The sequence below is a fragment of the Lethenteron reissneri genome, chromosome 38 (assembly GCF_015708825.2).
Source record: "Lethenteron reissneri isolate LAM-NWPU_2019-01 chromosome 38, ASM1570882v1, whole genome shotgun sequence".
Lineage (NCBI taxonomy): Eukaryota > Metazoa > Chordata > Hyperoartia > Petromyzontiformes > Petromyzontidae > Lethenteron > Lethenteron reissneri.
Window position 1 is genome coordinate 12342320 of NC_083816.1, and position 23057 is coordinate 12365376.

Here is a 23057-nt window from a genome sequence, read left to right on the forward strand (position 1 = left end):
TTCTGGGTGCCGCTGTTCGTCTTGGAGATTATTTAGATTATTTTGCTGCTAAAAATGTCCAAATGATAAGACACTTTCTTGAGATATAATTTGTGATGGCCTGGTCACTTCTGAAAGATAAGTTAATACCTCGGTGGCCTCTGCCTTGTAGAATGGGGATGGTTTAATTTTATTTGTTTGTGTTTGGGTGATTTGTTTACTTCTCTTGTACTTGGCACTCCTATCGTGTTGTTGTGATGTTGTTGTTGTTGTAACGTTCCTATCCAGCCCTACTGGACATCTGTGAAAAAGAGCTTTATAGCTCATAGGATTTCTCCGCTATAAATAAATATGTAGATTCTGATTCTTTGTAGGCTGGGTAACAGCAGCGCTGTTCTGGCTCAGTATTAGCAGCCAGAGGCATCCAGGGACATAACGCGCACACACAACAACAACTCTAATATATAGCTGCACCAATAGCCTCCTTAACAATAAGGCTTACCGCCAAAAATGGGGCAACCGAGGGAGCTAATGCTGCATATCTACTGTCGGAAATATGTATTGCTTTGTCTTAATAGGCCAATTTATGACTGTTCCCTATAAATTTGGAGCCACATTGTAGCCAATATATTAGATTTAACAGCAGGCAAAGGTGTGATCGCATGCAGCAGGAAATCACGACTCTCATTGCCCCATCATACCGCTCCTGTTGTGATGTGTTTTCTCATCTTTTACAGAAAGTGTTGGGTTTGAATGGGCTATTAAAGCACTGCATTAACAGACTTTCTATACGGTAGAGACTCACCGCAGGTCCTTAGGCTCTTTCAGGAGGGGACTGCATTTGGAGACTCTCTTCGATGAGTGCTATGCATGTGGGAGTAAAGTTGGCTACCCGGAGAAAACCGATGTGCACACGGGGAGGACGTTCAAACGCTTGTAAAGAGCCACTCGCTAAGCCACCTTGCAACCAGACTGGGTTTGAGAGATCCACAGCACGTGATGGAATTTTCATGGCTCGCCACCCCCGACTCCAAAGCACCGGGTTGAGTAACCACATCTTCCGAGTGGACTTTAACCGCATTTTGGTTAAACCCATTTTCACCGCGTGCGGTTACACCACCGCGTGCGGCTTCGCGGTGGTGCCGTACGGCGCGCCGCTGCGTCTCGCACTGCACCACGTGGTGCCGTTCGCCGTCGTGTTCCGACGTTGCGCTCTGCCTGCTGGGAGCTCCTTGAGGAGGCCGCGTGGGGAGAGACGCGGGGCTCGGTGCCAAAACCACACGCGGTGCAGCGTGGAGCCGCTCATCCAGATTCCTCGGTCGCGACACGTGGCACGGCACGGGGTCACTTGGCGATGGGCTTCGTTGTAGAAGACGACACGCGTCGGCTTTCTCAAGGGCTTGACTGCGACTGCAAGTCAAGACGCGAGTGGGGTTGGTGGGGGGGGGGGCGACTCGCGTGCAAAGATGCGGCGACTTGCATCGGGAGCGACGACGTTTACCACAGCGAGAGTCTTGCGTGCCCCTGCCCACAGATGCAGAACGACCAGTGCCAGTCGCTCACGGAGGAGCAGGAGCAGAAGTGGATGCCTCGCACGGACCGGGGCCAGTGGCTGGAGCACCGGGTGCGTGCGTGCGTGTGTGCATGCGTGCGTGCGTGTGTGCGTGTGTGCGTGCGTGCGTGTGTGTGTGTGTGCGTGCGTGCGTGCGTGTCTGCGTGTGTGCGTGCTTGTGCGCACGTGGGTGCGGCCCGCGTTGGTGCCAGCGACAGCACCCACGACGTCGTCATCCGACATCGCTGCTGCTGTTACTATCATCATCACCGTCATCAATACCATCGTCTTTATTGTCGTCAACACCATCATCATCGCATTCACCACTCATCACCCATTAGTATCACCATCGTCAACAAGCATAAATACACTTACCAATGTCAATATCCTCATCACCACTGTGAGCACCAACATCATCACACTTGCCACTGTCAGTACGTAAGTATTCATTTATTATAACAATAACTGGCTCTTCGTGCAAGGGTCTCCCCTAGGACACGATGTATAACACAATGGGCTCCTGTCCGCACGATTCACTATAATCCATGGGCACCTCGGTGTCACGTGGTAGCGGTGGTGCAGCGCGCTAAGCGTGAACCCGGCGACCCGAGTTCTATTCCTGCTCATGGCCACCAACCCCAGTGACGAATATCTGTACCCACCCTGGGCCTCCCGTAGGTCGAATCGGCCTCAAATGAGTACCCAGTGCGGTGTGAAATCGACCATTGCCACTAGGGAGACAAAGACCTGCGGTTGTGGTTCTAGCCACCCAACCCCTCGTGTGCCGTGCCAGGCTTCTCTAGGTGCTGCTCGCTAACAGCTGCACGGGGCGTCTTTGTCTCGACGGTGCAGGTGGCCCTGCAAGTGGGGAACAATGTCGTCTACTGGCGCACCACCGGCTACCTCCTGGAGAAGGTCCCCAAGCCGGTGATGATTCGACGCATCTACATCACGGGTAACTCAAGCCTCGCCCCCGGCTCGATCTCCCCTCCGCACACATGGTCCGACGGTGCGTCGTCGACAGAGCGGCCCCCGGCTCTTCCGGAACGCCGTGCGGCTCCGCTGTCCTGCTGTGGCCAGCCTGGTGCCACGGCGGTAGAAGAGCCGTCGTCCCGAAAACTCGGAAGGGTGCAAGTTCCAACCTGGTCACAGGGAGACTCGCTCCATTATCCCAATTGGGTCAATAAAATGAACATTGGTTGTATTATAAAACATTGGCCCTGACATAGCAATGTGGAATTTCAATGACTTGCTCAGGGCTGCCAATGGAAATGAGTAGAGCCGTGTTGCCGATGTTATTTCTGTTATGGTGGTTGGTTTGTCATCCTTCCACTGCACCTCCAATGAGCACGGTTGACCACATACGGTGTGAAAGAAATTCTACTCACATTGCATGTTTCAGTCATCGACTACCCTTGCGGTTATCTGTTCAATTACTCGCCTAGTCGGAGCACACGCGAATAGTTGGGAATAAATCGTTCCCTACCTCCAGTGTCTTATTCTATAGCCTCAAAAGGCACAACATCTGTGTTGAATACCTACTCACATGTACCATCCTCAGCAGTTGTATGCCATGTTCATATTGAGTGCGCTTCTTTAACATAATAAAAACAAAGGTGTGCTTTACGTGTTACTGGTCCCAGTTTAGTGTCTAAAAGGGACATAAATAGTAAAAAAATTATGTACGGTATGTTGAGGATGGAAAGCTTAAGCGTGTTATTTAACCGCGTCTCTTTATGGACTGGACAAAAAATATTACAAATATTTACCACTGAATGAATTTGACCCGACACTGATCTGTTTACAGCCCAGAGCCAGCGGTGGAAGTTCCACATTCCTACTTGAAAGAGTGATTCTTTGAAAAGGAAATGTACCAACTTGATAAAAAAAACATACATTTCCATTTACAGTATATGCAAAATGCCCACATTTTTAAAGAGATACTGTGTTCTATGGGGACCTCATTTGCCAGTAAAAATATGATAATTGGTTCTTTACCCTTCTATCTGGCAACAAAACTGACACCTTTTTGCAAGGAGTCATGTTTGCATAGACCGCAATACCTGCAGTCATAATACAGGTATTGCGGTCTATGCAAACATGACTCCTTGCAAAAAGGTGTCAGTTTTGTTGCCAGATAGAAGGGTAAAGAACCAATTATCAGATACTGTGTTGTCAACTATTTGAATAGTAAATTCTACCAGATATCTGCTTTGGTACCTGCTGGCCAAGCCAAACTATTTATGCATATCAAATATATTCATGGCATATACAAAATATGTCAACCAAGTTATTTTAAAAAAATTGCCATTTTATTTAAGTTACAAGGCATTCCAACTTTTCAGAGTAAATGCCACGAGGTCTGTGTTGCATTACTCGCTGGTGAAGCCACTGCGTCGATCAGGATCCCGGTTCTTTTGTCAAGTTTAACTTTTTAGGGTTCCTTTTTTCGTGTTCGTTTGACAGAACCGTCCCAAAGTCTCCCGTGACCAAGAACGAGCCGCGTCGCCAACGCGCCCCGTTTCACTTGTTTCCTCCCAGATGTGAATCTGCACCGAGAGCTTTTGTGTGGAGTGAATGAATGTGGCTCGTCACGCTCGGGAACATTTCGCCGATCGGCAGGTCACACGTGGTGGGGTAGAAGTGTGGAAACCCTCGCCTCTTACAAGATGTGTGGCCAGCGTGAAAGAGTAGGCCAACATTCCCTCGAGGGGTTCTCTAGAGCTCCCGCTAGAGGGAATTGTGGCCTCTAAAGCTCCCTTCCCAGGGAATGTCAGCCGACGATGAAAGCCTTCAACAGAGCTCCCTCTGGAGGGTGTCTTGGCCTACCGTTGTGGAGGCCTTTCTGCCAGCAGTGGCATGAGCCTTTCATACAGGGCTGTACCCTTGCCTACACTCAGGTCCATTGCGTTGCTTGTTGCATCTGTCCCAAATGTGTGCGCCTGTCCGTGTGGGCAGCGGCCACGTCGTGGTTAGCGCACTGCGCCCCGAACACGATGGTCCACATTTGATTCCCGCTCACAGCTAACATCGGTGGAGATTATCCGAACGGGTCCCAGGGCCACGCCTAGCCTTCACAGGTGCTGCCCGCTCGCAGCACGTTGCCCCGACAACCGTGCTTAGGCTACGCGTGGGATCGATGTCTTTGTGGCTGCCGCCCGCCCGCCCGCGCGCAGGAGTGGCGTACACCTCGCAGTGCTTCCCCTGCCGCCCGGGCACGTTCAGCGAGGCGACGGGCGCGGCGTCCTGCAAGCCCTGCCCTCGCAACACCTTCTCCAGCAAGGGGGCCGTGTCGTGCACCGCCTGCAACGCCACCACACACTACGCAGGCACGGGGGCTGGCGTGGTGGGGGGGGGGGCACGGAGACTCGTGGCAGTGAGGTCAGGGGGGCGCTGTCCCTACTCCGGGGGCTCACTTGTAACATGCCCCCAATGTTATTGTCATCGTTGCCATCACGGTAGCTCTGTAGTGTCTGCTTCCGTGGGTATTTCTCGAGCACAAATGGATGCACTGCTCTGAGAGGTGCGATTTTAAACTTTGGTTTCATTGCATTACGACGGCAGCTGAGTGGGGATAAAAATGTGGAAAAACCACTTTTATTTACGTAAAGTAAAACAAAGGGTCCCGAGAGGTGAGACGTGCGGCACATATCACATCACCGTTGGTGATCACCGTGGGTGATGTGTGTGTCTCAGGAAAGTTTCCATTGCTGTTATACTATATTTTAATGTTTTTAGATTTGCGCCAATTAAAAATCTGGAAATTGCGGGTGTGTGAGGAGTGGTGGTGTAGTGGTTAGCGCGCTGCGCTACGAACCAGATGACCCAAGTTCGAGTCCCGCTGACGGCCAACACCAGTGACGATTATGTTGACCAGTTCTGGAAACCCCCTAGGTCGACTCAGCCTCAAATGAGTACCTGACGCGGTGTGTAAACATCGGCACTGGCCTGGTGCTGGCCACCCACCCCCTCGTGTGCCATACCGGCCTTCATAGGTGCTACTCGCTAACAGCACTTGTCCCAATAGTCTGTTAAGGCTATACGGGCAATCTTTGTGTTTAAATGTGCGCATGCCTCCATGTGTCCCACAGAGCCCGGCTCGTCCGAATGCAAACTGCGGCCTCCTTGCACTACGCGGGACTACTTTGAAGTACACAGCCCCTGTGACATCAACCACAAGGTGAGTGGGCTCGAGGATTTCTCCGGTGCCTCCACGCATCATACAAATAAACTAATGACAACAACAATCCTTTGATCAACTACAAGACTTCTTCTCGCTTGATTAAAGATCATCCTTGCGTTTGCTCCTACCTACATTTCTCATGTGATGAACACGCAAACGTAACCTCCCCGCCCCCGCGCCCCCGTCCGGCACAGACGCAGCTCACGTACGAGTGGGTGGAGCCCAAGAGGTGCCGCGAGGACCTGGCGGGCGCCGTGCAGCTGCCGGCGTCGGGGGACATGAGGCCGTGCCCGCCCTGCAACCCGGGCTTCCAGAGCCTCAACGCGTCGCTCTGCACCGCCTGCCCACAGGGAAACTTCTCCAACGGCACTGACGGTAGTGCAGCTGCCACCGCGCGCTGCTGCTACTGCTGCTACTGCTGCTGCTGCTACTGCTGCTACTGCTGCTGCTACTGCTGCTACTGCTGCTGCTACTGCTGCTACTGCTGCTGCTGCTACTGCTGCTGCTACTGCTGCTGCTGCTACTGCTGCTACTGCTGCTGCTACTGCTGCGTGGCTGCTGCTACTGCTGCTTTAGTGGGAGAGATGTTATCTCCTTTGCTTGGTGCGCGAAAAGTCATGGGTTCGATCCCGGATCTTGAAGGTGGTCGTGTGGATATCTCTCCGGGTCCTCCGGTTTTGCCATCCTCTTCATTTAGAAACAACACGCGTTTAGATTATTTGGCTGCTGCTATAAATTGCAACATGTGACGATGTTATAAGCCACTTCAATGACCTATCGCATGTTGCCAAGTCGCCTCTGAAAAAGAGCTGATAGCTCCGTAAGCCTCACTCACCTGGTCAAATAATACAGTTACATTTATTTCAGTTGTGGTGGTTCAGACAAGGCTGAGCATTGTGCACGCAATGTGGTCATCACATGACACGCATGCAAGGCATGGTGGGAGTTGTGCCTCGCTGCGGATGGTGAGCATGCCGGCGGGCGTTGTTGAATCTTCACCATTGCCCCTCTCGACGTGCCCCACTACGCTGCGGCTCGATGAAAGGTGCTTTGTCCGGCGCAGGGGAGAGACACCGGACCTCGTGCGTGTTGCGTTTGTCCCCCGTGCCCCGATACTCGCGGACCACTCAGCGTGCAAGAGCTGCCCCGTGGGGACGGAGTCCGTGGCCGGGCTGGAGTACAAGTGGTGGAACAGCCTTCCCGACACCATGAGCAGCACGTGTTACAGCATTCACTACATCAAGTGCGAGGGCAAGGAAGGTGAGCGGTCCCCATTCACCTGCCCCAGTGTCAAGCTCTGACTCGCTCGGCCATCGCATTCATCAGAACCAAAGAATAATTCCTGCAGTCACGAAAGCTCCAAAATTAAGATTCATCATCACGTTCACCAACTCCCTTATCAGTCAATATGATGTCTCTAACTTGTCTATATTTTCTCATAACCATTATCATCATTATCATCCTTCCTCGGTTCATAAAATTAGATACATTTTGAACAGTTCTTATTCGTTTCTAAATTTCATGGTCCCTGCCATAGGAATGTGGAATTTTCTCCACTTACTCAGGGCTGCCAATGAATTTTAGCATTGTCCAATGCTTTCTTAAATGAATGGTCATTTTGGGATACATTTCCGTCTTTACCAATACAAGCTGTTTGTCCATTGTGCCCCATTGATGGCAATGAAAACTCTTGACACATTTGAATCAAGGTAACCGAGGCATTGATTTGATTTTGACTGGACCAGGTGTGCTCAAGTGTGCTAAAAACGTTGAGATTGAATTAGATTTCGCTGTGAATGTGTGGGCTGACCGGCATTCTAATCTTAGAGGCTTCCCGCTGCACACAGTCAAGCACAGCGCCTTCCAGCCCGGCACACTCCCTTTGCTGGGGCAGGTTTCACTCGCAGCGCTCCGCATGCAGATTGTCAATGTCCCTTTGCAGCCTGGACAGTGGGTGGAGACCACATCAAGAGCGGAATTGGTAACTCGGATGAGGACTACCTCGTCCTGTCTCTGCAGGTTCCCTTCTTCAGGTGAGTAGTTGGTGCACGGGATGTTACGTTGAGTCCCCTTCATTTGAACAAAGTGAGATCTCATCAGACCTCTCTTTTGCAAGAGTGGCCTTGAAAAATGCATGGAGAATTACAGATGTGAGCACGCAAGGTGACAAAGAAATGCTAAAGTGTAAAATAACAAGTATAGCAGGTACAGACCGATACATCTCTCTCGTACATTTGCAGGTAAATTATCTTGCTGCATTATAAGAAGCGTCACTTCTACGACTGACTCAGTCTGTCGGTCACAGCTCATAGTTAAGTAATCTTCATCATAGAGTTGAGTGAGGGCTCATTTTAACTATAGACGAAGCCAGGGTGTTAATGATGAATTAACGTTTAACATTGGTCAACAAAACCATGAACAAAATTTTTTACTGGATTTTAGTAAGTTCACAATGCTTTCCCTATAATGTTCTTTCATTCATTGGCTTAACTTGTTGAGGTCGAAAGTGACAAGGTGCTGGAAAGCACAGCCTACCGAGGGGTCGGGTCACTAAGTAGTGAGGTCTAGAAAAAGAGTCGCCTTGTCTGCAGGATCGGCTGTTGCTGGCTTGTTTACTGTACGAGATAGCTGTTGTACAGTCCTTTGTCAGTCCGCTGCTGGATGAGGGCCGTTCCGCTTCGTATCGGCCATGAGTCGGTGCGGTGGAGGTCAGTGGACTGGCTTTGACATCGCTCGCCAATCATGTTCGCCACGGCCGGGAACCGAACTCGGATTTCTGGATTCGTAGTACAGTGCGGTAACCACTGCTTCACTGCTCCGCCACTTAAGTAAGGGCTAACTCTTCAGGAACATTAAAACCTTATATTATCAAAGATATCGAGCACATGCTATCATCTCGGCAGTCTCGTTTAGATTGCTGGCCACAATTACATTGCCGCTTGCAATTGCTCTCTCATCCTGGCTTTCACCTCCCGTAGAGTTGCCGGGCCTCTTGCAGTGTGATCAACATTGTAGCTTAGGGGACAAAAGCACCCAGGCTTTGGTCTCAACCACAGCAATGAATCTGCCTTGTGCTGACCCTAATAGGCGCTCGCTAACACCGTCAATCCTTGTGCAGGTTGATGAGCTGCTGTGTGTGCGTCCCTGTCCCAGGCCTTCGCTTGTGGGCTACGGAGAAGGAGGTGAGGTGGGAACAATCAACTTTGTGTTTGAGACCATCTGCTCATCAAACTGCGAGTTCCACTTCATGGTGGTGAGTACCGTTTATATATATGTGTGTGTGTGTGTGGTATGTGTGTGTGTACATATGCACAGCCCTTTGATCAATCCTCTGCTTGATGAACTCTTCCCCCACGCCATCTATGCATGTTGAACTTCTTTCGCACCGTACGTAACCAACCGCACTTACCGGAGGTGCCATGAAAGTGATGGTGGTTGTTTGACCCATACCTCACCGCGCCGGTCAGTACGGATTGGTGAATGCGGAGAGCGTAGATGTTGGGACACGGCCTATGATCAGATCACCCAGATGTTGAGCGTGGATAGTGCTCGGTTGGGTGATGATCAGGCATGAGACAGCTGTTGTAGGCAGCTGCGAGGCGATGTTATCCGCAGGGGACAGTGCAGCAACATGTATTTTGATGGTACTTCTATGCTCCCCACGTTCACAGACCCGTACTGACCAGCATGGTGAAGTATAGTCAAATGCTGCCCATGGGCCCACGTGGCTTGGGGAGGGAGGCCCTCATCCAGCAGTGGATTTAAATTATCAAAATAATTATGAGTCCTACAAAACACAGCTGAGAAGTCGGTTTATTTAATGGTCAGAATTTATTAAAAAAATTGTCACTTAATTCTAGATTTAAAGCTTTCGTGACTGCAAGGATTCATACTCTTTGGTTTTTTTCGGTAAAGTCACGTAGGTAAAAAATTATTTTTTTCATTTTTGTCACCTGACAACTCACTTGATTGTTTAAAAAAATAATCCAGTAAAATGGTTGTTTAAAAAAAGACACACTCGAAGGGTTATTGAGCATCATCAGCAGGAAGTGTCCCTTTAAATGAACGCCACTGCGTATGACATGCTGCTGAGCCCTTATGAGGGTGAAACACCTCTGTTGAGCAGAGTGGTGAAGTGGGTATAGTTATAGAAAATGCTGGCAATGATAGTGGCTATGGTAGTCATGGTAATGGTTGGTCATAACAATGGTGGTGATGCACCTGCTGATGGTGGTGGTGGTGATGCATCTGCTGACGATGGTGGTGGTGGTACATCTGCTGACGGTGGTGGTGGTGGTGATGCATCTGCTGACGGTGGTGGTGGTGGTGGTGCATCTGCTGACGGTGGTGGTGGTGGTGATGCATCTGCTGACGGTGGTGGTGGTGGTGGTGCATCTGCTGACGGTGGTGGTGGTGGTGCATCTGCTGATGGTGGTGGTGGTGGTGGTGATGCACCTGCTGACGGTGGTGGTGGTGGTGGTGGTGATGCACCTGCTGACGGTGGTGGTGGTGGTGGTGATGCACCTGCTGACGGTGGTGGTGGTGGTGCAACTGCACCACGGGCTGGCGGGGCCCAGGCCACAAACAGGAGGGACATTGGACAGGGGGCCCCGTTGCATTCCTTGTATCCAAGCCCATGCCACCCATGCTGCGCCACTGCTGGTGACGGTGGATAATCCTGGTGGGGGTTGTGGTGTCGGTGCTGATGCTGCTGATGTAGCTAACGGTGGTGATGCTGCTGACGGTAGTTGTCATGACAATGGACAATTGTGCTGCCGATGCTGCCACTGGGTGCATCTGGTGCTCGTGACGTTGCTGGTTGGTGATGTCAACGTTGGCTTTGGTTGTTGTTCAGGACAAGGAGAAGCAGCGGTCGCACGTGGTGGAGACGTGGCGGGGCCCGCACGACAAGCAGTCGTACACATTCTCCGTGGCCACCAACGGCTCCTTCACGTTCAGCTGGGTCTTCCAAGCGAACATTGATGCCGCCAAGGTACGGATAAAATTCGTCTTGCATTTAGGTGGATTGATCATGGCTGGTAATGACCTCTGAACTGCCAGGCCACTACCACCTTACAAAACCACAAAGGGGACAAAGCAAGTGATAGAATAAATTGATGAAAAAATGTTGCTATTTGCGACCCCAAATCGTGATCATTTAGCTAATCACGAGAAGGGTAAATCATTACCTCACGGTAGTTGAGATGTGAAGTTTAATAAATGTGCCCGCATGTTTCTACACAGCGTCTCGACTTATGGGCACAACATGGGACGCCGTATAAATCCACATTGAAACGTTAACAAGTCGGACCTGGGGTCGGTGATCATTACCATTACAGCGGCGTCATTTGCTGAAATGACAATTGCAATATGAATGTTAATTCATCATGAATGGCACAATTACTTGAAACAATTGACCCCACGTCCGATACAAGTTGTGGAATGTCCTCCCCCGGGCCCGGGGCTAGCAATGGAGACACTTCGCCCCTTTGCCCCTTCGCCCCTTCATTGTCCAGGACCATCGACAGACGGGCAGCTCCGCCCGCATCTACTCCATCAACGTGACCAACGCCGCTGGAGGGGGCGCCTCATACTGTCGGCCGTGCGCGGTGGGGGCCGGCGTGGCGGGCTGCGTGCCGTGCCCCCCGGGGCACTACGTGGACACGGCGTCGCGCGAGTGCGTGCCCTGCCGCGACGGCACGCGGCTCGCGGCACGCAAGCCCTACGGACGCGAGGCCTGCCTGGCGTGCGGGCCTGGCACCCGCAGCAGCAAGGTGAGCGCGACGTCGTCGTTGTCGTCGTCGTCCTGACAATAGCACAGAACGATGATCGTTGGACACCTAAGATTGATGACCATACTGACACAGCTGCCACTGCTGCTGCAGACTACTGATAACCCCCCGCCCCCCACAGGACCATGCGTCTTGCTTCAGCGACTGCACGTACTCGTACACCTCCGGCGAGCGAACCTACTTCTTCAACTACACGGGGCTGGGCGGCCAGCATGACAGGCGATTTGGGCCCAGCTTCAGCCCTAAGGGAACCAAGTACTTCTACGCTTTCAACTTCAGCCTGTGCGGAAACGAGGTACCAGCTCTCGTCACGTCTCTCGCCGCCGCGCGCGTCAGGAACAATGTGCGGAGTTGCGTGCCTTCCCCCGGATCCTCACGCGTGGCCGGCTGCTCCCAAATCTCAAAAGCTTCCTTGACCTAAAGCCCTGTGACCATTTTTTTGACCGGACCCAAATGTCCAAATGCGCTGTTGGCCGTGCGTCGTAATCGACTACATTGCTTTTTAGATGCTGCTTTGTGGAAGCCGTCGTGTTTTGTAATGAAGTGTTTCTCGTAGTCGGCCTGTAACGATTTCACCCTCGTCACCAGCCCCGCCACACTCATCATGCAATGAATTGCCGTTATTTGCGGTCATAACAACAGAATGTTTGTTTAACCAAGTGGTAGTGCATTGTAGCATAACTTGTGGCTGTCGGGCTGATCTTAAAGTAACTTTATCATTTTACTACAATAAGGTAGTCGACTTTTGTGAGCAAATAAACATTCTTGTGAGTACCGGTCTTCCAGATGTGGTCAGGTGATTGATGGTTTGAGTGTCCCACTCGCGCTCAGCTGAGTAAGACATAATGTAACATTAGCTGTAGTAAAAAAATGTATTTACGACATTTAAACGATGTTACCGATTGCTTGTAGTGTTCGGTGTAAGTGAAAACAGGAAATGGCACTGAAATCACTGCCATTGGCACCTTTATCGCTCGGACAGATAACAAAACCACCAATCAGTTCACAAGTAAATCTGAATAACTTCCAATTAAGATCACTTTGTAATTAATGAACAGGATCTATAGCTTGACTTAAAGCTTTCATGACTGCAGGAATTCATATTATTTGGGTCTTTCGGTAAAGTCACGTGGATGCTTAAAAGAAAATAACAAAAAACTACGATGTTTCGATCACAACACAAGCGGTCGTCATCAGGAGGGAAGAGGAGGAAAGTTTTACCGAAAGACCGTAAGAATAGGATCTATAGCTATTCGTTTGTCTGAGAATTTACAGACGTTGCTAACCTTGGCAGGTGATCGATTGACTAATGCATGCATTATGTTCACTCGATTTTGCCTGTGGGATATTTTTTCAAGCAATCCAGCCAGGTGGTGTTGTCGTGAGGGCACTCGGCTCTCCATCGTGGGAAGGTGACGAGTTCAAATCCCGATCGTGGATCAAATTGGCCGATTAATCCCACTGGCATTTGCAAGTCAATGATTGTGTTTTTTTTTTAAGAACCGGCTGCCATCCATAGGATTGTGGATGGAGGATTTAAATGATTAAGTTTGTTATGTGACAGTCTGCGGGAGAAGAGGAAATAAAACTATCAATTTGATTGTGAAGTGTTTCGTGGGTTATCTATAACAAGTCAGTGTGTGGCTTAGCAGCTCTTTCTAGAACACCCCTCCATGTTGTTTCCTGCCCTGCGGCCCGCCGTGACTCGCGCACTTCGCCGTCAGGGCCAGAAGATGGCGGAGTGCGTGGACAACGTCACGGCAGAAGCAGAGGAGACGGAGGGGCCCGCTCGCGCGGTGCCGGCCGGCGTGCGGGCGCTGGCGTGCCGCGCCACCATCGTGCCGTCGGACGTGCGCTCCACCACGCTCTCCTCCCAGCCCATCGGCCTCGCCGACAGCATCATCGGTAACGACGCTGTTGCACCCCCCGATTAGCGCGGTTGGCTACGTAGGGTGCGAAAGAAGTTCGATGAACACGCGTAGAACGCGCGCCGCTCACGGCCATCGGTCTCGCAACCTCTCCGTTACCGAGCGCCGAGTTGGACTTTAAATACCTTTTGGCGAGACGTGGATTAGTCCGTACCGACCTTTGGTCAAGCCAGGACCGTGTGTGTTGACCGTGTGCTCGGCACTGCTGGGGACACCCATTGCAAATGAGACCATCCTCGTCTCGAGTTGTCACCTGGTTCATCAACTTGAAAGACCACGGGTGACAGAGTATTAGAAACAGTGTTGCCAGGCTGATAATGGCTCCCTCTCCTCTGCTTGGGCTGTTTCAAACTATTAGGTCTCATGTGGCCGTGGGAAAGGACATCGCTGGCCATTTACGGCTTGTGGGCCTTCATTTCAGTACCCTGGATTAAAGGCCGGGGCTGGTCCGCACTCAAAGCCAAGTGGAAATATCTCCTTGTCTGCTGAGTGTATTGTCTAATTCAGCTGTTAGGAGGTAGGGTTGGTGACTCATTCTGTTGTCATGATGGCAGTATAGCATGTATGTTGACGACATATCTATACGGATTTTTTAGTTAATAGCTATCATGTTTTCTGTGAGCTTTCCAGTTCATGTATAGTCAGAAATTACATCAAGTAATATATCCTTGACTTGAGATAGCAAACCTAACCTATGTTGCACCTTGTTAAAAAAAAATGTTCAAGATCGCGACTCTGCGGTAGAGACGAAGAGGGAATGGGCTTAGCCCACAGAGCTGTGTGATTCTTGACATAGCGCAACACGAAGCAGCAAGCTCTTGCACACCGCGCGTGGAACCGCCCAGCCTGGCTGGGACCTGCCTTCTGAAGGCTGTGGGGGGGAAGTGTCACTCGTCCGTGTCCAAGGCGACGCGAGCGGTGACCTCACAACGTGGTTCTCTGTGCCGACTCTCCCCGCGCCGGTGTTGCCGTTGCAGGCGTCACTACTCGGGAGTCGATGGATAACATCTCGGCCCCCGTGGGATATTTCCCCGAGTCCACGGTGCCTGACATCCCTGACATCATTCACTTCTACAGGTGATGCCCTGCTCGCCCACCAGCTGTCTGCAGTCCTTGCCAGGGGATGATGCCAAGCACAGACGCAACAGAGAGTTACCTGTCCTGTCATGTGCCCACACTCGGATCCATTTCGTTGTCTCCTTGAGCCTTATTTCTTTGCTCTGGTTGCCAGTTTAGCTTCATGCTTTTGTATGTATATATAGATCTGTGTCATCCAGCAGTGGAATGACAAAGAGCTGAATATAATTGTTTTATCAATGAGGTGTATGCGGTTTGAGAGATTGGATGTGATCGTGGTTTGTGCACGGGGCTCCTATCCCGGTTACCCCGGCACGACTCTTGGCCACTCGCACCGCTGGTGGTCATCGCGAACTGAACCCGCGCCGAGTATCCGCTGGGCGTGTGTGGCACATCAACAATAGCACCAGGGGAAGAAAGGCAGCCGGGCGGAGTGATGGCCACAGCACACAGGTGATATTACAAAAGAGAACATTCTTCTGTAGTTGACATTAACGACCCCCTAATGCCATTGACGACAAGCCAATAATTGTAAATGGAAAATTACACTCAAGCTCACCGTAAATAATGAATAACCGTCTCTGCTTAACTATGGCCACCCAGGTCTCTACAACGGAAAAACGCACCTGCGTGGATCCCCGCGTGGCTAAATAAACGATGAGCGCACGCCGAGTGGCGCCGTGCACGCTGCTGCGCAGGCGCTCCCCGTCGCGCTCCCGGGTTTGTCCCGCTCGTTGTTCGGCACGGTGTCTGACGTTTCGCTCCTGGCAGCCAGAGGTCGTGCCGGGAGCTGGACATCGAGCCCAACGTGGACACTTATTTTCCTGCAGGTCGTCGGACAGAACTGTGGCCTGTCCGCAGGGCCGCGCCTCCACCGTGCGTCTTCGTTGCAACTCGGACGGCCCCCCCAACGGGGAGATTGTCCTGCCCAGGTACCGCACCGGGGGGACGGGGGGGGGCACCATGGGGAAGAGTTGGGCGGCAGTGGAGAGAAGTGGGCAGCTGCTCTAAGCAAAACGTAACTGACTCGCATGTACACGTGCGGCCTGCATGTGGGAGTTCTCGGAGATAACCTTCACAAGTGAGTTCAAGTGGTGCTCCACTGGTCGGTGCGCAGCCTACTTGCTCTACTGCCATCTGGCATGTCATGGCACTAAAAGTAGTGCATCTCAGATGCACGTGATCTCTGCGTGGTCCGCAAACTCCTTGCCTCCAAGCGCTCTGCCGCACGTTGTATTGAATGACGGAGCCGCTTCGAGCAGTCGGCTCGCGATCGGAACGTTGCGAGATTGAGGTTTGACTCGGCCCATCATCTCTCCGGGATCAACCAAAACAGGTGCTACCTCATGGCAGGTCTGCAGTGGTTGTTCCCTACGGAGACTGCTGACATAGTAACGTGGAATTTCCCCCACTGGCTTAGGGGCAGTAATAGGGATGATGAGCACCGCCGATGCTTCCTTCAGCGTGTCAGCTCTCCGACCTTGGCTTGAGTGGCTCGCTGGAGGTTTGTGCTTGGAGCTGCTGACGCGCCGACGCATGGCTGTGCAGGCAGTGCCCCGCCGGCACCTGTGACGGCTGCACGTTCCACTTCCTGTGGCTGAGCCCGCTGGCCTGCCCGCTCTGCACGCACCACGACTACCAGCTCATCACGGAGACCTGCAGCGGCGGCTCGGAGGTCGGTCCCGTCACTGCCATCGCACTAACCCGGGCGTGCACCACGTACGGTTTGCTGGCCCGCACCGTGATTCTGACCGGGTCCGCGAGCACCGGGGGTGACAGGTCGGCTGGCCACCGTCCACCCTCTCGTCCCGCACGAAGCTAGCAGATTCTTAATGCATCCCGCACTCAAAACAAGTTGCACCCCCTCTGTATGCCAAGCTGTGCGGCCAGTCTGCCATCCTTCCCACACACCGTCCTGCAAAACCAACGCGGCAGACTAACTAACCAAACCATACTATCGAACTCTACCACACGATTGAACTATACCACTCAATCATACTACCCGACCACACACATCGCGCGAACATGCGACTCAACAACTCGGTAATTGTGCGTGGCATCGGCGGCACTGCTCGGCATCTGCAGTGGAAAAACAATGCGGTGCCTCCTGAGCCGCGCCAGGCCGGCTCTGCACGGCGCCGGCATGGCCTGGCTGTCCAGTGGACAGGAGGTGTAGCGGATAGCGCTACGCTGCGCCACCAACCCGGCGACCCGAGTTCGATTCCCGCTCACGGCCAACACCGATGACGATTATCTGAACCGATCCTGGGCCTCCTCTAGGTCGACTCGGCCTCAAATGAGTACCTGGTGCGGTGTGTAAACATCGCCACCGGGGAGACAAAGGCGACCGGGGTGTGGTGTTGACCACCGAACCCATCGTGTGCCGTGCCGGCCTTCGTAGGCGCTCGCTAAAAGCACTTTCCCCAACAGACTTGTACAGGCGACACGAGGATCTTCGTCTCTGTGTGTGCGCGTGCGCAGAAGCTGCGCTACATGTGGCGGCGCCCACGCGTGTGCCACGGCGGGGAGGCGCTGCCCCCCGACGGGCACCGCAAATGCGAGCTGCTGGGCTTCTGGCTGCGCGTGGGCATCGGCGCGGGCTCCTTCCTCGCGTGCCTGCTCTGCTCGCTCACCTGCTACTTCTGGAAGAAGAATCGCAAGTAGGAGACGAGAAGGCACAGGCCGCTCCCCGCCGCACGCGGTGACGTGGCCACAGGGCCTCCGACGCAGCGGCGTCCGTCCAGACTGGGCGTCCGCTGCAGGCCGCGTGTGAACCCGGCCCCTGTTGGATGCATTGCGCGATGGCAGTTTGACCCAAAGCATCCACTTTCCTAAAGGCGACGCTGTTCAACTCCAGTAAATCGCTGCCAATCAGTCGTGTTCACCACGAAGTGAAAGCCGCCCGCTGCTTCGTAGACGGCGGGGTAGTTATTCGGTATGCAGGCGGTGCAACTGCACCGGGAGTGACAAGCTGGAGGGGGGGGTGCCCAGGCGCCGGGCTACGAAGAGGAAGGAAATTAGACGCTGTGCGGATTACGGGTCTTCTTTGACCGTGCTTCACCATGCTGCTCAGTGTGTGTTGGTCGAGGCAGTAGCATACGAGCACAGTCCTGTACATGGATATTGCGGCACCGATCCTCTGCTGCCCACGACGTGATCTAAATCGCGGCTCGCTTTGAAGAAACAACCGCCCCCCTCCCGTCCCCGCGACGCGCAGCGTCACGCTTCCTTGTACAGAGCCGAGAAATGTGGCAGCGCGTCATCAACACGCGTGTCGCGACGTGTCGCGTCATCAACACGCGTGTCGCGCCGTGTCGAGTCATCAACACGCGTGTCGCGCAGTGTCGAGTCATCAACACGCGTGTCGTGCCGTGTCGAGTCATCAACATGCGTGTCGCGCCGTGTCGTGCCGTGTCGAGTCATCAACACGCGTGTCGCGCCGTGTCGTGCCGTGTCGAGTCATCAACACGCGTGTCGCGCCGTGTCGTGCCGTGTCGAGTCATCAACACGCGTGTCGCGCCGTGTCGTGCCGTGTCGAGTCATCAACACGCGTGTCGTGCCGTGTCGTGCGCTCCTCCCAGGCTCGCCTACAAGTACTCGCGGCTGGTGCAGAGCGCTTCGTCGCGGGAGAGCGAGCTCCCTGCGGCCGACAGCTGTGCCATCATGGAGGGGGAGGAGGAGGACGTCATCTACACCAACAAGGACAAGTCCCTCTTCCACAAGCTCATGAACATGAAGGTGAGGACTCTCCCAGTAACCCCTCTGGAAAGTTGCCCGTTCCCCGCTGCTGCCCCACATTCTGCAGGGCAGCTCCTTCATAGTGGCGACCTGTGCAATAAACTAACATTTCCTGGTTAACTAACAAATCGCCCTTCTCTTTCCATATTTGCGGAGATCAATTGAGAATAATTGCTTGAAGCGAAAAAGAGGGGGTGTGAATTACGTTGATGTGCGGTCCACGTAGTTTAAGCAGACAGCCGAGGACTGAACACATTTGTAGTTTACTTCCAATGTTCCACTTGCAAGGGCCACCCTGCAGAGCTCCGTTCCCACAGTCGTCCGAGCTGTCGACTCCCTGCCCCAAGGTTAGGCTCAAGATCCTCCTTGTCTCTCTGCCTATGGGTATGTGGATCAAATAAATATGCCCACCACCGCCTAGAGATGTTGGTCATATTTAGAGGCGATGTCCATATAAATGGTATTGTTCTTGTAATCCACACCACCTGGAGGGCGTCTTTCAACCTGATCTCGGTCAGAGGGCCAGGTCGCACAGAGGGTCGCACAGTGGCTGTGTCCAAGGCACTGACCTACAACTGCTGGGATACTGGGCCTATCTCCACACATTTGTACTTCAACCGTGTTCGTTAATATAGCACTGCTGCGTCGCTAACGGTGCGCTGGTGCGTCGCTAACGGTGCGCTGGTGCGTCGCTAACGGTGCGCTGGTGCGTCGCTAACGGTGCGCTGGTGCGTCGCTAACGGTGCGCTGGTGCGTCGCTAACGGTGCGCTGGTGCGTCGCTAACGGTGCGCTGCTGCGTCGCTAACGGTGCGCTGGTGCGTCGCTAACGGTGCGCTGGTGCGTCGCTAACGGTGCGACAGGCCACGTCCCCGTACGAGGGCGAGCGCGAGGAGCGACTGGCGCTGGGCAAGACGGAGCGGAACTGACCGCCGCGTCTGCCGCCCTCCTCGGGTAGGAGACGGCACTCCAAGCGCCGCTCGTTAGCGCGCACCGCCACCCCCTTCGCTCACCACACTCACTCACATTACACTCATCTCTCGCCCACACCTCACCATCTTACACTGTAACGCACACGACAGTTAAACAGACTCCACCATGACCCACACCACCACACGCTACAGACAACTTCACCATGACCCACACCACCACACGCTACAGACAGCTTCACCATGACCCACACCACCACACGCTACAGACAGCTTCACCATGACCCACACCACCACACGCTACAGACAACTTCACCATGACCCACACCACCACACGCTACAGACAACTTCACCATGATCCACACCACCACACACTACAGACAGCTTCACCATGACTCACACCACCACACACTACAGACAGCTTCACCATGACCCACACCACCACACGCTACAGACATCAGCACCATGATCCACACCACCACACGCTACAGACATCAGCACCATGATCCACACCACCACACACTACAGACAGCAGCACGCATCACTATAGCTCAAACGGCTCACTCTGCATTTTAACTATCGCCATGTCCCTGTGAACTATAGCCTCCACCACACGAGGGTTTAGTCTACATTGTTGTAATAGCCAAGTCAGTTAGTGCAAAGACTCTTCGTAAACCGGCTCTCAACTCGTTTAAAAGGGGCCACTCACAACTGCTTCCTGGTGTAGCGGTGAGCACACCGGACTCGTAATCCAGAGGGGGCCGGTTCCAACTCGTGGCGCGGCAGCAGTGGAAGCAGCGGTGCCGGTGTCGCGAAGTCACTTCCGGCCTCTGTCCACCCAGCAGAATACCGGAGCACACTACGGTCAGTAAATCGATAGGTTGGGTGTGGTGTCTGGCTAGCTTGCAAGAGCAGGCCATATACCCTCTGCAGGGGCTCTCCAGTACTCCCGCAAGCGGGTGGGCCCTTCCGCCACCAGGAGCGCGAGCAAGGGATTTGAGGGCAGCACCTTTACCTGTTTTATGGCAATCCTATCCTCAGACCCCCGAATCATGAATGCATCCACCTGCCCAACATCCAGAGCCATCCCCAGGGTTCGGTGAATCAGGGCGAGCGCCCCAGGCCCCGTGCTCTGACTCCGACTGCCACCGCTCACGTGGCGTGCGTTTTCCCTGTGTGCAGTTGACGGTGGGAAGCGACCAACGCAGCGACACCCGCGGAGCTGCAGGGAAGGGGGGGGGGCCCTGCCGCTCTGCTCCTCCCGCAAGCTCGCGAGCGTGCGGCCGATGGCGCTCATTGCGTTGAGCATTCGTACAGATTTCACCGTAACGGTTTTTGAACTACTGCGATAGTATTTTTATACGTCCGGTCATCGCGCACGTCCACAGCAGTGTCGTAAGAGCCGAGTCGCATGAGCCAGGCAGAGACGGGGGCCGCAAGCTGTGGGTTCGGAAACTCTCTTATCCGTGTGTTTGTTGGGGCTCAGCAGGTGATCCACATTTACCTTTGATTTGTAAATTGCTTGTGTTTTTTTTTAAGTTATCCTCATGGTAAAAATGGTTAAGATGAATGCCAGGAAGGTGATTCTTGACAAGGCAAGTTCTGCAGATCCAGGGATTAGGCCGCATGTTGTACCTGCGAGATAAGACACGGGTTACAAACTTCCTGTGATCACCAATTCTGTTGTCGCTCGATCCAGTACCAACAAACCGGATCGGCCGTCCCTTTGACAAGTAATTTGCATTCAGTAGCAGATGACGGTCGATGTGCTGTGCTGAGTCACTGCTTACTGGCTTGTGTGATGTCCGTGGGAGATGCGTGTATTTAATTTGTGAGCGTGCTTGTGTGTATGCGTGTGCGTGCGTGCGTGCTATCGTATCGAGCCAACAATTGCAGCAATTCAAACCACAAAGCAAAAATTTTCAAGTGTATTTTTTATGGGGGGAAAATATTCACAATTCAATCATCTCTCTGGACTTTCTCTTCATGGTTTGTCATGTTCACAGTTTTCCTTTGGCTCGCACCGCCTTAATATCGCGCACAGGCAGATCTGTGAAGCGAATAATTATCAAAGTGTTGCCAGAGGTGCAAATGTTTTATTTAATTTATAAAGCATTACTTTTTCTGTTTTTGATGTTTAACCGGCACATCTTTTATAATTAATATTTTGTTTGATTTCAGCCAAAGGTAAATGAATAAAGCAAATGTTAAAACTAACTCGGTGTGCTTACTGTATATCCTATAGAGCAGTGTGGCTTCAAGAAGTTCCAAACGTCGTCTCGATAGAGACCGGGTAATATAGTCAACCCAAATCAATAAAAAACCCATCAACTCGCCTAAATTTGGCTGAATTCACATTTGGATGAACGCTGAATTTATGGCAATTTTGTTGGGGATTTTTTTTTATTTTAAGGCTCATCGGTAATATAATTGTTAGCAGTCTTTGAAAACACCCATCGTCATTTCTGTTAGGCATGACGTTGATGCCTTGTGGCCTGGCCGGAAAGTCGGCGCACAGCTCTGCTATGAGCAGTTGGCCAAACGGACAGGGCCAACATTCCACTCCGCTGGGTGGGGGGGGGGGGGGGCCTTGCACCATCCTGGGCAAGCGTCCCACCGAGGACAACGGCCCACCTTGGGACCGGGGCCATGCCACGCACCTTGCTTGGTAGGCTGCAAGTGTTCCACTCCCCAACATGAATCTGTGAGTTGGAGTATCCATTGGGATCCCTCCCGACGCATTACAACCCCTCTCGTTCTGTTGGAGAGCGGCTCGCAGAGGCTGGAGCTCTCGCCGTCAGTCGAGCTGTGATGGCGTTGGTGTGTAGATGGCTGTGGGTGCTGCCGGGCCACACGCAAATATACGTTTAGAGACTTTAGCGATGTAAGATTTGCGTAGGCTTTGTCCACACCCACGGGGGGGGGGGGGGGGTAGGAATTGGACAGGGGCCTGAAACGTCTAAAGAAAGAACCCCAGGGCTAAGTCTGTGGTCCAATCCGCAGGGGAGACTGAGGGAGCTGCCCTCTCGCCTCGGAACTACAGATGAACTCATGGCCTGCTGCATTAGTGCTGTTGGTTAGACAGGCCCGCTCATACAGGTGCAAGAAGTGGGGCGACAAGCCCCGAGTTATCAGCCTGGCCTCTCGAATAACCCATCTTGGCAGAGGTGGCAACAATGTCATACTTTACTGAACACATTTATGGGCCCCAAATGACTTTGGCCTGTACCTGGAGTGTTCTGCTCATCGCGCACAGTCGTTGTCAGACGCCTGTAACCTGTCAAAACAGTCGTGCACCTTCACGTTCGTGTTGGCTGCGCCATATCATTGCTGATGTTATTTACTGTAATGTGAAGAAGCCACCTTGTGCATTGATTTTAGTGCCAGCCGAAGTTTGTTTACTTGTCTACATCGACGTTGTTTCTGAGTGCCTGTGACTTCGTAATAATTCGTGGTAACGTTCGTCAATGCAGGGGTGCTCAACAAAGGGTGTGCAGATCCCAAGAGGGGTCTGAGACAGGGTTGAGGGACATGCGGATGGCCATCTACAAGTGCCGGGTTTGCTTGGTGCAGTTCTAAATTCCGTTGACGATAAACCAACATCCGCCATTTGCCACAAAGTAGCGGTGATGTCACCACGGCGATTGGACTCGGCGACCTGCACTTTTAGGTCAACGATATAACGCTGCTGACACTCACTGTAACAAAACTATTGCAAGCAGAATGAAATCCAGGAAGTCATCCAGAATTCTGATTGTTATTCTGGCTTTCTGGATTTTTACAAAAATTATTGGTGCGGTTTAAAGTTAAATCTCTTTTCATATTGCTAAATTTGTTGGAATTATTCTTAAACGTTCCAGCGAGCTGAAAGAAAAATTTGC

General features: G+C 52.6%; 1 protein-coding gene across 3 annotated transcripts in view; it reads left to right on the forward strand.

Annotated features, from left to right (window-relative positions):
• Positions 1 to 21393, forward strand: part of LOC133351675 (endosome/lysosome-associated apoptosis and autophagy regulator family member 2-like) — a 58566-nt gene extending 37173 nt beyond the window's left edge. For 2 of the 3 annotated variants that reach the window (XM_061567071.1, XM_061567068.1), the window contains exons 5-23: positions 1514 to 1603; positions 2384 to 2486; positions 4708 to 4860; positions 5623 to 5711; positions 5909 to 6089; positions 6846 to 6974; positions 7657 to 7747; positions 8868 to 8967; positions 10570 to 10707; positions 11231 to 11488; positions 11628 to 11801; positions 13231 to 13411; positions 14412 to 14511; positions 15342 to 15443; positions 16060 to 16186; positions 16993 to 17171; positions 18093 to 18249; positions 19111 to 19201; positions 20359 to 21393. In XM_061567071.1, coding sequence (XP_061423055.1) covers positions 1514 to 1603; positions 2384 to 2486; positions 4708 to 4860; positions 5623 to 5711; positions 5909 to 6089; positions 6846 to 6974; positions 7657 to 7747; positions 8868 to 8967; positions 10570 to 10707; positions 11231 to 11488; positions 11628 to 11801; positions 13231 to 13411; positions 14412 to 14511; positions 15342 to 15443; positions 16060 to 16186; positions 16993 to 17171; positions 18093 to 18249; positions 19111 to 19176 — 2418 coding nt within the window. In that variant the 3' untranslated portion in view covers positions 19177 to 19201; positions 20359 to 21393. The remainder of the gene's footprint in view (positions 1 to 1513; positions 1604 to 2383; positions 2487 to 4707; positions 4861 to 5622; positions 5712 to 5908; positions 6090 to 6845; positions 6975 to 7656; positions 7748 to 8867; positions 8968 to 10569; positions 10708 to 11230; positions 11489 to 11627; positions 11802 to 13230; positions 13412 to 14411; positions 14512 to 15341; positions 15444 to 16059; positions 16187 to 16992; positions 17172 to 18092; positions 18250 to 19110; positions 19202 to 20358) is intronic. The other variant, XM_061567070.1, reaches the window with a different exon arrangement.
• Positions 21394 to 23057: the final 1664 nt, after the last annotated feature.